The sequence below is a fragment of the Erpetoichthys calabaricus genome, chromosome 5 (assembly GCF_900747795.2).
Source record: "Erpetoichthys calabaricus chromosome 5, fErpCal1.3, whole genome shotgun sequence".
Taxonomy (NCBI): domain Eukaryota; kingdom Metazoa; phylum Chordata; class Cladistia; order Polypteriformes; family Polypteridae; genus Erpetoichthys; species Erpetoichthys calabaricus.
Window position 1 is genome coordinate 246,561,662 of NC_041398.2, and position 13,354 is coordinate 246,575,015.

At 42.9% G+C, this 13,354-nt stretch overlaps 1 protein-coding gene across 2 annotated transcripts in view; it reads left to right on the forward strand.

Annotated features, from left to right (window-relative positions):
- The first annotated feature begins 2,735 nt into the window (after positions 1-2,735).
- The window catches only part of abce1 (ATP-binding cassette, sub-family E (OABP), member 1), a 69,344-nt gene continuing 58,725 nt past the window's right edge, over positions 2,736-13,354 (forward strand). The window contains exons 1-2 of one of the 2 annotated variants that reach the window (XM_028802731.2): positions 2,736-2,891; positions 12,325-12,491. In XM_028802731.2, the coding sequence (XP_028658564.1) occupies positions 12,389-12,491 (103 nt within the window). In that variant the 5' untranslated portion in view covers positions 2,736-2,891; positions 12,325-12,388. Of the gene's footprint in view, positions 2,922-12,324; positions 12,492-13,354 lie in introns of both variants that reach the window. The other variant, XM_051928164.1, reaches the window with a different exon arrangement.

Here is a 13,354-nt window from a genome sequence, read left to right on the forward strand (position 1 = left end):
TGCCCTTTCTTCTATTGTTCCTCTGTGTTCAAGGACCATTCCAATCTATCATTGATATTGACCCCCGATTACTTGTAGCAGTGGACCACCTCCTTGAATAGTGACCGGACATAGAGGCTCTTGGGTGCGGTCAAAGTCAATAAGCAGTTCCTTACTTTTGCTGATGTTAACATACAGACAATTCTCTTTGCACCAAGAAACAAACATCTCCCCCTGACCCCTCTCCTTTGTCTCATCCCCTTTATCAAAACGCCCCCATGAGTGCAGAATCGTCTGAGAATTTCTACAGGTGACCTGACCTGTTGTTATAGTTATACTTGGAGGTGTACAGAGTGAAGTTAAAGGAGACAGGCCTGTGTCTTGTGGTGCTCCAGTGTTGCTCACAAAGTCCTTGAGTCTCACAAACTGTGGTCTGCTGGTCAGATAGTCCATCATCCAGGACCCCACAGGCTCATCCCACCTGCGTATGTCCCTGTTTACCCCTTAACAGGGAGGTCTGGATGGTACTGAAGGCACAGGAGAAATAAAAAAAACAGAATCCTTGCAGTGCTGCCAGCTTTGTCCAGCCTTGTGGAGCAGACAGATCACTGCATCTTTTACTCCAGTCTTTGTCCCATAGGCAAACTGTAGTGGGTCCAGGTGGTCTACCACAAGAGAATTCATATAGTCCAGGAGCAGGAAGAGATGGAAGAAGGTGAGCTGCTGTGGCGACCCCTAACAGGAGCAGCCGAAAGAAGAAGAAGTTCCACTGCAGATACAAAGAGAAACCTCAGAAGAGCGAACTACAGTACTCACCTCAGAGCGGATCAACAACGGCACACATCTCAGCGAGAGTACGAGTGAACTGAAGAGTGTGCATCGCGCCTCAGGGCTAATCGAGAGAGGAATGCTTCTCACGGAGAACGCGAGACAACTGAAGAGCGTGCATTGCGATAGCAAAACTAAAAATATGGCATATCAAAGGAAGGATAGGAAAGGAAGGAATTCCAAAGGATAGGAAAGCTATCAATATAAATTCTTCTCAATACAAATTACATTTTTTTTTAAATTTTTTATTGATTTTTAAAGTTTGTCCTGTTTCACTACTACGCAGGTGGAGCCGCGGGGAACAGCTAGTTAATAATATAAGTCAATACAAAGTAATAACTAAAATAAAAATGAAAAAGTTATTAAAAGTATCATGTAAGCTAGCTGTAAATGAAAAAAGCATTCAAATTAAGGATGTTTCATTCTAAATATTATGATGGTCAGCACACATGTGTGGGAGTCACAGCTGGGATAGGGCAAGGTTCTTTACCTAGATGGGAGGCCAGCCCTTCAGCGGCACAAGAAACAGGGCAAAGATCATCCTGCCTCATCCAGGAGACAGGCAGAAGTTGCCAGTCCAGCAATGGGTAGTGTTTGGACCAAGGAACAGTACCCGACTGGAGGGCAGGGGTAGTAGAAGGTCAGGAGGAGATAACCTGGCAAGATTACATGCTCCCCAGACACACTAGGTGGCAGCCTCCCTCAAGGCATGCTGGGAACTGTAGTCTCTTAGGACAGCCTTGTCTGGTTTTGTGGGTGCCGCCAGAGGGTGCTGAGGGATCCTTCATCCCTACTTTGTTTCTTTTACTTTAATTAGCTGCCAAACGATAATGAGATACAAAATGAACTATAACAGGACCAGCAAACTGTGTTGATCGTACAATATCTGAGAATAAAGAAAGATGAAGGTCTCAGGCATGTGTATGTACTCAGGTCCCCAAACAGAACTCTTAGAAAAGAGAAAATCAACAGTTTCGGAAATGTCTGCTATTGCACAATGAGAGCAGCAACAAGCCATGGAATTAAAGAGCGAGTTTAATTAACAACAAGAATCAGCGCCTCATTAAGCAACTGGTTGGAGTGAAATTGGTTGGAGTTTGAGTGCCCTGACTTAGTTGGTCTTCTTTTGGCTCCCTCACTTCACATTTCATTTCTGTTTAAGGAAAGAAAAGAAGCAATTCAGAGGAACAATGAAAAAATTCAGGGGAACGAGTCTTAAAAACAAAAACAAGTCAATTAAAATGAATTCAAAACAAGTTAATTAGCAGCAAAACAGGTCACTAAATAAGAAAAGGCTTAGAATGAAAACCTGCAGCCAGTGCTGCCCTCCAGGACAGGAGTTGGGGATCCCTGCTTTTGGGTCATGTACCTCAAACCATCACAAAAACACAAGATAATAACGATGTTCTTCCCGCTTTACTCCATCCCTTGGTGATAAATCATTAAGAAAAAAATGTAGAAATTAAACCATCTTCATATTTGACATGATTTCACTTCATTCTCCAGCCTCCTTGCTTATACTTTTTCGGGTGTTGCTTCATGCCACCTAAACATGTTTTTATTTTGTCATTATGGGTTATTGAGTGTAGATTAATGGGTAAAAATGACAAATGTATCTATTTAAAATGAAATCTACAGCACAATAAAGTGTGCAGAAAGTGAAGGAGTCTGAAAACTTTCTGAATCCACTGTGAGATTTTAAAATAATTTTTATAATCGATAGAAAGTAGTTTGAGGTGGCTGTATTTTTATGTGTGAAAGGCGCTATATAAAGTTATTAGTAGTATTATTATTATTCCATCTGTGAGTCTATTAATCCCCGCTTGTTCCCCGAGCTCGGCTCTATTCAATGGCAAAGCTGATCATCTCAGCCAATCCTGATCGTTCTTTTGTATTCGGGAGGTGTGGCGAAAAAAAAAAAACTTGCAGCCCTCTGCGCATGCGTGTTCCGCCACCATCTTGGTTCCCGGCTTTCTCTGTCTCCTGCAGAGAACACGTTGCGCAGGAGTAGAGAAGGGAGAAGAAAAAGCCACGGACGTACAGTTATCACGCCGGGGGAACCAAAAGCAGAAGACAACACCAGGGTGAGTGTGATCTCGAATGCGCGTGTGACGGTGGCGTGTTTCTTTGGTTTAACGTATGAGCCGCGGCCCAAACTCAACCGGCTCGGCCCATGTGAAACGCTGTTCCAGCTGCTAGGCGGCCTCGATGGTGCAGGCCGGACCCTTACGTCAGCAGGCGCTCCGTTATGATCAGTCGGAACGAGAATCGGTGCGGCGTGTTGGGCGGTGACTACGTAAGTTAATGACGGTTTTAATCCAGACGAGTTCGAGCTGGCGTCATTTTTTCACGGAGGCGTTGGACGTCCAGTGCGACGAAACGACGCGGTTTCAGTAGAGTAAACCATCGACAGAGTAGCTGAGGAATTAATGGAGTTTAGATATTTGACTCAATGGGATGCCGACGTCACGTTTTAAGTTAATGCTTGCCCGATTCGCCCATCAGGCTCGTGCGTGGTGCCAATGTGTGACGCGTGTCAGTGTCTCGTCACCAACGAGTGGCAGCAGGAGTCAGCGGCCCAAATCAAAGACGGCAGCGTTTTGGTCGCCATCTGCAAGTCCAGTTATAGTGTGACAAGCGATAATAATCATTTAGCAGTTGTTTGTGACAGCATGACTCCTGTATACAATAAACTCCCGGCTTGTATTGACGGACCCACCCAAATTTCGTACTCGTTTGCAGGGAACGTGGTGGCCGTACCATCTTTACCCTTTTTTTTTTTTTTTGCTGAAATACCCTCAGAAAACAATTATAACATGAACCTTTTTTTTTTTACTTCTCACTTAACAAATGTGTTCCAAGAATTTTGAATGCTGTCTCAGTGTTTGTTTGGGGTTTTCCTTCCAAATTGGCACCATGTGAATGAGTGTGAATGTCTGCATATGTACCTGTGAGGAACTGAGCTGCCATCCTGGGTCGATTGCAGTTTTGTAACTCCTGCTGCCCAGACAGTAGATAGCACTTTATTTGTTACTAAGGGGACATTTGTTTTTGTACAGAAGCGCAATAAATACTGTAAATATCCACAAATCACCTTTAAGTATACTCTGGAATGGCCTATCTTAAACTAAAGAGCAGTCACAATGAGAGTAAAGAATTATATAGGCATATAGTAGTAGTATAGTACAGAGTGAGCCAAAAAGAAGTGCCAAATTTCAAACTTTTATTCTACAAAAATACTACGAGATAAAATACATTTCATTATGACACAAGAAAGGGTATACAAAATAGATTTTTTTTTCTCCACTGTGTTTTAAAAATGATGCCTTCAAGGTGGTGGCCATCATTAGCGATACACTCTTTGAGATGATTTCTGAACGCTTGCATGACTTGTTTGGCCATTTCAAGGGAAATAGCAGTGATTTCGAGGCAAATGGCATCCTTGAGGGCTTTTGAGGTCGTTGTGTGTATACGTTTGACTTGAGATAAGAAATGGCATGGAGCGAGATCAGGCGAATGTGAAGGCCACCCGACATCGCCGCACAGGGAGATCAGCTTCCCCAGAAACATCTCCTGCAAAACTTGCATGGATCTTCACGCCGAATGAGCTGTTGCTCCATCCTGTTGAAACCAGGCATCCACCACATCCATTTCATCCAGTTCTCTAGCATTTCAATGTAATGAAAAAAAGGCTCTATTGTAGGCACGGAGCTGGACAGTTTGACATCTGTGGCAGAGCGACGGGCGCTGAGCAGACTCCTGTCAATCATGGAGAACCCACTGCATCCACTGAACAGGATCATCTCCAGACAGAGGAGCAGCTTCAGCGACAGACTGCTGTCACCGTCCTGCTCCACTGACAGACTGAGGAAATCGTTCCTCCCCCACACTATGCGACTCTTCAATTTCACGGGTCAGGGGGTAAACATTAACATTATACAAAGTTATTGTCTGTTATACCTGCATTTTTATCTATCTATTCTGAAGTGACGGTGACTGTTGCTCCCCCCACCTCAAAAAAGTATGGGCCTACAATGCCAAATTCTGCAATGGCGCACCAAACTGTAACGTGTGCTTACTGTTCAGGGGTCTCTGATGAAGGTCATGAAGGGTTGGTTTCAGCCCAATGGCGAAAGTTTTGCTTATTTATGCAACCATTCAAATGGAAATGTGCCTCGTTGCTGCACATGACGATGGCATCTCAATGGACGGTTTGCGCACAACTCTCTACGGCTCTCCCGGTCTCTCTGTGAGTTCCTGCACTGCCATCATTTTGTATGAACGGAAATTAAGGTCCTCATGCAGAATCCTCCTCAAAGACGTGTTGGAAATGCGTAAGGTAGAAGTGCGCTGAACGTATAGGAGAATGCAAAATTGATGCTCTTACAGCTTGGATGTTTTCAGGCGTTCGTACGGTCTGAGGACGGCCTGGAGATTTTCTGTTTCAATGTTGTACCTGTCTGTCTAAATTTAGCCACCCACTGAAGAATTGTTACTTACCAAGTTCTGTATTTTGGAAACAATTTAGAAATTACAAAACTAAGTTTGGTAAAAAAAAAAATATATATATATAAAAGTCAATGTGTGTGTGTGTGTTCCAGCATCACGTCCGAATGGCTGGAGCGATTTTCCTGAAACTTGGCACACATGTTCCCAGCAGGAAAACCTGTAAACTCCAGGCAGGGAATATCAGCGATGTGACTCCCTTAAGACAGCAGCGCTAACGCTCCACCACTGTGTCACCCCCATGTGTGTAATTATTAACAGTATTCATTATTTAAATGAAATTTCTGAATTATCTGTAAAATGTAACATACATACTTTAATGCATTTCATCATGAAAGTGATATCAAGTATAAATCTAAGGATTCTAAATCCATATTACTAACTGAGGGTTGTAAACCGGATATGGACGCTGGGCGCAGGGCGCATCGAGGCGCACGCGCACTGCAACGACCAGCCACAGACAACACAGAAACGAGAAGGTTGTAGATCGGATGTCACAAAATGACTTTCTAAAAAGATGAGTTTTTAGGTTTCGCTTAAAGGCCTCAGCCGACTGTGGGGCTCTCAGGTAATCAGGGAGGGCATTCCACAGCCTCGGTGCCACAGATGAAAACGCCCTGTCACCCATGCTGCTGAGCTTAGTTCTGGGGACTTGAAGAGTGTTAGTGTGTACAGAGCGGAGGGAACGTAAGGAGTTATGGGGGGTAAGGAGTTCCTGTAGATAAAGAGGGGCATGTCCATAAATGCACTGATGGGTAAGAAGGGAGACCTTGTACTCTATTCTGAATGAAACAGGGAGCCAGTGAAGGGTTTTCAGAATTGGGGTGATGTGATCATGCTTTCGCACCCTCATCAGGATCCTGGCAGCGCTGTTCTGAATATACTGGAGTCTCTGGATACTCTTGCCAGGAATCCCAATGAGGAGTGCATTACAGTAATCCAGCCTGGAAGAGACAAAGGCATGGACGAGCTTCTCTGCATCTGCCAGGGCGAGTAATGGACGGAGTTTGGCGATGTTCTTGAGATGGAAAAAAGATGACTTACAGAGATATTTGATGTGGGTGTCAAAAGTAAGTTGGGAGTCCATTCTAACACCCAAATTAGTAACAGAGGTGGAAAGAGGAATATTTTGGCCAGAGAAAGTAATACTGGTGATGGTAGAAGAGCGAAGATGATGTGATGTACCAACTAAGATGGCTTCTGTTTTGGATCTGTTCAACTGAAGAAAATTGAGCCTCATCCATGCCTCTATCTCCCCCTGGCAGGTAGACAATGTAGATGTTGGCAGAGGAGCAGCAGAGGAGGTGGGAGTAGTCCTGAGGTAAAGCTGAGTGTCATTGGCATAGCAATGGAACGATAAACCATGTCTGCTAATGACAGTTCCAAGGGGGAGCATGTAGATAGTAAAAAGGATAGGGCCCAGCACAGAGCCCTGTGGAACACCACAGGTGACGTTGTGGGTGTGGGATTTTGCGCTGCCAAGGGCGACATGCTCAGTTCTGCCAGTCAGGTATGATGTAAACCAATTTAGAACATTTCCTGAGAGTCCAATAGTGTATTGCAGGTGGTGAAGAAGGATGTTATGGTCTATTGTGTCAAAAGCAGCTGTCAGGTCAAGGAGGATAAGTAGTGAAGGCGAACCAGTATCTGCCGTCATCAGAAGATCATTGGTGACCCTGACCAGGGCTGTTTCGGTGCTATGGCCAGGGCGAAAACCAGACTGAAACTTTTCAAACAGATTGTTCAGTTTGAGATGATCATGAAGTTGTGCTGCAACTATTTTTTCCAGAACTTTGGAGAGAAATGGAAGATTGGAGATGGGCCTATAATTGGAGAGAACTTCAGGATCCAAGGTGGATTTTTTCAGTAGAGGTCTGATGACAGCAGTTTTTAGTGCAGAAGGAATATGGCCAGCCAGGAGGGACTGATTTATTATCCTGGTGATAAGTGGAGAGATGGCAGAAATGTTGGCCCTCAGCAAGGGTGAGGGGAAAGGGTCCAGGGAACTAGTAGATGGTTTCATTTTCCTGATGACATCCTCCACCTCTTCCCGTGTGGCAACAGAGAAAGAGCAAAGAGGATGGACGGTCTCAGACAATGAGTCAACAGTTGGGAAGGGCAAGATATCCTTGGTAGAGAGGTGTAAACGGATATTATCAACTTTTTGTTTAAGAAAGTTGATATACATGTTGCACCTCTCATCAGTGGTCTCAGAATGACATTAAATGACATTTCCCCAGACGCACCCACCCTCCATGATATGTCATCCATCCAGATATCGGACGGAACAGAAACTGATTGCCATTCTTGGATTTCCGATTTGCTAGCGAATCACGGGCTTACTTGTATACAGAGAGTTGGAATATCATAAATTTAACGTGCTCAGTATGGCGATCTATTGCTGTTTGCCGCTCCTGTCAGTACTGGAGGAAAAAGAGAAAAAAAGACGGCACAGAAGACGGTATGTGAGACTTATAAAATGAATCGTGTCATTACAATCGGGAATATGCGACGCTTGAATATAAAACCACCACAAATGCATCTGTATATCGGAATTTTGCTTCACCACATCAAACCATTCATCAAACATCGAAGCGCGCACATCGATCTCATAGGATCTGCAAAGCGACTTTCTGTCACATGTAGATAGTAAACAGAGACTCTGACGTAAAATTCCAACCCTGTTGCTTTTCTAATTAGAGTTGGCTGGTTCCAAGCGTCAACTAGATGATAACATGCATACAAGACAGCAAGACAAGGACATTAGTTAGTCTTTATTGTTTGTTAATTTATTTTTATAGCTTGTTTGAGAAAAACATAATAAAAAAAATCCAAAAAAAAAACAAACACTTTTTTTCTTTTTGGGGCGGCACGGTGGTGCAGTGGTAGCGCTGCTGCCTCGCAGTAAGGAGACCTGGATTCACTTCCCGGGTCTTCCCTGCGTGGAGTTTTCATGTTCACCTGTTTCTGCGTGGGTTTCCTCACCACAGTCCAAAGACATGCAGGTTAGGTGCATTGGCGATCCTAAATTGTCCCGTGGGTATGTGTGTGCGCGCCCTGCCTGGGATTTCCTCCTGCCTTGTGCCCTGTGTTGGCTGGGATTGGCTCCAGCAGACACCCGTGACCCTGTGTTAGTCTTAAGTTTTTCTTCACACAGAGAACCACAGACACTTGGAATAAGCAACCAAGTAGCGTGGTGGACATTAGGGACCTTCAGAACTCGACTTGATGTTGTTTTGGACAAATGAAGTGGAGAGGACTGGTGAGCTTTGTTGGGCTCAATGGCCTGTTCTTGTCCAGATTGTTCTAATTACAATAAAGCTGCTTCACTTGATATAGGCTGCCAGCCCCATATTTCTGTATATGTTACTGTCTTCTTCTTTTGGCTGCTCCCGTCAGGGGTCACCACAGCAGATCACCTTCTTCCATATCTTTCTGTCCTCTTCATCTTGCCCTGTTACACCCATCCATAAACCTTCTCTTAGGCCTTCCTCTTCTCCTCTTGCCTGGCACCTCTATCCTTAGCATCCTTCTCCCAATATACTCTGCATCTCTCCTCTGCACACGTCCAAACCAACACAAACTCGCCTCTCTGACTTTGTCTCCCAACCGTCCAACCTGAGCTGACCCTCTAAGGTCCTCATTTCTAATCCTCGTCACACCCAGTTGCCTAGGAAATTTATAGAATGACAAAAATGGGACGTCAAAGTATGAAAAGATCAAAATTTCAAACATTTATCCTTGGCGTTCAATACATTGCCAAAAGGCAAACTGGCAAGCCATTCTGTATAACTAGACATTAAGCCCATTACAATAACGGGCGCTAGAACAGTAGTGCATAAACATTAGTAGGAACAGTCTATATTAAATGGCAAAGGACCTTGACCTCATTCTGTTTCTTGTCTTAATTTTTTTTTGTCAAAAATATTTTTGCAAGAAGCCTAAAGTAAAATAAAAATAAAATAGAAACGTATATGACAATACAGTAAGTATAATTAATATTACATTTATCCTCTCCTGTGTGGCTGTTGATTGATGTGTTGTGTCTGTTTGAAGATCTCCTATCCTGCCTCTCTTTATTTTAGCTTGCTGTGGCGTCTCTCCAGCAAGTACTGTGCAGTTCCCCAGCAAGTATTTTAACCTGTGCTGGTGTGCAGCTGATTATTGTATGTGTGGTGTCTCCCCGGCAACGGATTTTATGTGCGCGAAAATTAATCTACTTTTAAAAGTCATCCTATTGAAATATCATGAAAATTTCTATATTTAGGAAAACCTCTTCAACGACTGACACTTTACCGGGCCCAGCTTCTTAATCGCAGATCTGACATCCTCAGAGTGAACATTTGCAGAACAACAAACACTAATCCCACCTCTTTGGAGAAGCTGGTCTCTGCGTCTCAGTACCCGATTGGATTTTTCATGCCTTATGTTTTAGGTGTTACCTCATTTACCGAAATCCGATTGGATCGGCCGTGTGATATTTTTTAGGTTTGTGTGACGCATCAGGCGGCCTTTGAAGCATCTGCTAGAGGTCGGTGACTCTGCCACTCATTCTGGCCTTCCCTGTACTTCCGCCTTGTCTGTAATATGCATTTAATTTTCTGTCACAACAGTGGGCTATCAGCAGAGTCTCCCCAGGAACTGATGTAATGTGTGGCGTGTAGCTGATAATCGTGGCTGTAGCGTCTCTCCAGCAAGTACTGTGCAGTTCCCCAGCAAGTATTTTAATCTGTGCTGGTGTGCAGCTGATTATTGTATGTGTGGCATCTCCCGAGCAACGGATTTTATGTGCACGGCCGCGAGTACCCAATCAGCACTCTCCCCAGCAATGATGTCCTTTATTAAAGAGTGCCCCGCGCATGCGCACTTCACCAGAAGACACACACACACGGACACATGGACGCACACAGGGAGTTTATTAAAGAGGATGCCCAGGTGTTGTGTACAATGCCTAGGGAATATCTATAAGTATCAAAGACTTTTCATGCTTTTCCTAAAAACGTCATGCATTCTATAGAATGTCTAGGCATTCTGTACAGTACCTACCTTTCACACATTCCTGGCAGCATATATCTGGTGTGCCAATTGATATTTACTTGAAAGTTTGTGTTCCTACTCCTGATCCTATTGACCCAGCCAAGACAGTTTAGTGAAGGATTTTTGTTAATCAAGGATTAATTCAGAGTGGTGTCATCTTGTATTTTTGCTGTTCTGGTAACTGGCTGCCCAGGGCAGATCAGACTTATTGTCAGTAGTATTGGTCCATCAGTGCATACATGAATCCTATATTTCTACTTCTTAATTGAATAAAGTACAGTGGAACCTCGGTTCACGAACGTCTCGGTACACGTACAACTCGGTTTAAGACCAAAACGTTCGCCAAACTTTTGCCTCGGTTCACGACCACACACTTGGTATACGAACAAGCCAGTTTCCCTTTCGGTTTGTGCGTGCCGATGATTTTCGCACCTGTTGCATTGTTCTCGGACATGTGTGCTTTCGCTATGAAGTCTTTGTGCTCTATTTTATTTCCCTTCCGGTTCGTACGCGCTGATTACTGTATTTAAGCACGTGTTCAGCCTCTGCCTGTTCATTGTTCTCAGTCAGACGTGCGTGCTTTACCTCTTAACTCTTTGTGCTCTGCAGTATTTCGTGTGCTTTTGCAGTTAACCATGGCTTCTAAGCAAGTGAAGAGTGGTGAGAAGAAAGTGTTGCAATGTTACTTTTTTTCAAATGTTTATTTTTTTCCATGTGCTTAAAACTCATTTAAAAAGAGTATTTACAGCGATCGGATTGTAATGCTATTAGTGTGAACTCCTGCAATGTTACTGTCTTGGTTGGCTTTTAAATAAAGTTCGGATTTGTTCAAATGTTCCTTTTTTCCCCCTTTGGTTCACGACCAAATCGGTTTACAACCAGAGGTTTGGAATGAATTATGGTCGTGAACCAAGGTTCCACTGTACCAGTAATTTTTTTTTGTTTGTTTTATAGGTTGTATCTATAAAGAATAGCAGGATTTACCGTCTTTTGATTTGTTAAACTGTGTGGGGTATTTAAATAATAGACACAATTTATACAGTCCTTTTCTGAAATATAAGACGTTCTCTCTCTCTCTCTGGCTTTTTCTCTTTAATTCTTTCCATTACGTGTACAGAGTCTTGCTAAAATGTTCACTTGTATCCCGTTCAGTCAGCATAAATCTGTATTTTGAGACGTGGCATTAGTAGCTTCATTGCATGTTCCTGTTATTGGAAATGATTTAAAATTAGGCCTAATGCATACACCAGTCATGTGCTTCAGTGCCCTCCAAAATGTTTGGGACAAAGACACATTTTCCCTTGATTTCTAAAATCAATCGGTTGCAAATTCAAATGTGATGAACGTGCACATTGTAGACTTTCACTTGAGGGTATTTGAACAAATTATGGTCACAGCATGTAGAAATGACAACACATATAGCTACAGTAACTTCATTTCATGTTCCTTTTAGGGGAAATGTTAGGCATAATGGATACACTTACTCATGTGCGTAATTCTATTAATACAAAAAAAAAATGATGACTGAATCCATCCATCCATCCATCCATTTTCCAACCCGCTGAATCCGAACACAGGGTCACGGGGGTCTGCTGGAGCCAATCCCAGCCAACACTGGGCACAAGGCAGGAACCAATCCTGGGCAGGGTGCCAACCCACCGCAGATGATTGAATCCTTGTATTGAAAAATATTGCTTGAAACCCGAGGGTTTAGACTGTGTACTGTCACACAAATAAAGAAGTGTCCAGCAGTATAAATTGTCAGACTTCCTAGTCATTTTATTTTAAAGCTGTTTTGGTGTTTGAATGGAAGCCACATTCATGAAATTGTAGAGGCTTTTCCAGATTACCTGGAAGGATCCCACAAGTTTTGATGGTAGATTAATGCCCACCTAATTCTAAACATGGAATTTTTATGCTCACATCCTTTATATTGTTTATTTAATCTTTGTATTTATTGTATTTTCCATACAGTGTGGCTGGAGCCCTAGAACCTCTTTGAAACAGCAGTCTGCCTGGCTATATATAAGTACAGAAAATGTCAGAGAAACCAACAAGGATTGCCATTGTGAACCATGACAAATGCAAACCCAAGAAGTGTAGGCAAGAATGCAAGAAGAGCTGCCCCGTGGTCCGAATGGGTAAGGAAGAGGAGTCCTTCTCTCTTGATCTATAGGGATGGCATGATGCTAAATGGCTGGGGAAAACTGCCATTGGTAGAAACCTTTTTATATTCTTGATCATTTGGAATAACACAGGATTACATTTAATAATAATAAATATTTTATTTATATAGCACCTTTCTCAAACATAAGGTTTCTATATATGGATTTAATTAAAGAAATAAAAAGACGGAACCAGCACTGAAGTATCAATAAGAGAAAGCACATAACAAAAAGCAACTACCCAAAATATAGGAAAGAAAAGCAAAATGTACAGAAAGTGAGAGTTAAGACAAGAAAAGTACTGTTAGAAAATAGAGATTTTCAGGTTAGTTTTGGAAGACAATTGGAAATAGAAGTCTGAGGTGCCATTGTGATAAAGACTTCCAGCTTTTGAGTGCTGTGGCATCGAATGATCAACTACCGGTACCTCATATCGATACTGCAGTTTGATCCGTTACCAGCAGACCTAAGCACATGTACAGTGGGGGAAATAAGCATCTGATCCCCTGCTGAATTTGTAAGTTTGCTCACACAAAGAAATGAACAGTCTCTAATTTTTATGGTAGTTTCATTTTAAAAGAGAGAGGCAGAATATCAACCACAAATTCAGAAAAAACACATAAAAGTTATAAATTGATTTGCATGTCATTGAGTGAAATAAGGATTTGATCCCCTACAACCCAGCCATAATTCTGGCTCCCACAGATTACAATCAGTCAATCTGTCAATTCCAGATACTCCTGATCTCAACTTGTGATTGTGTATAAAGCACACCTGTCCACGGAATCAGTTTCTTCCATTCCAACCTCTCCACCACCGTGGTCAACACCAAAGAGCTG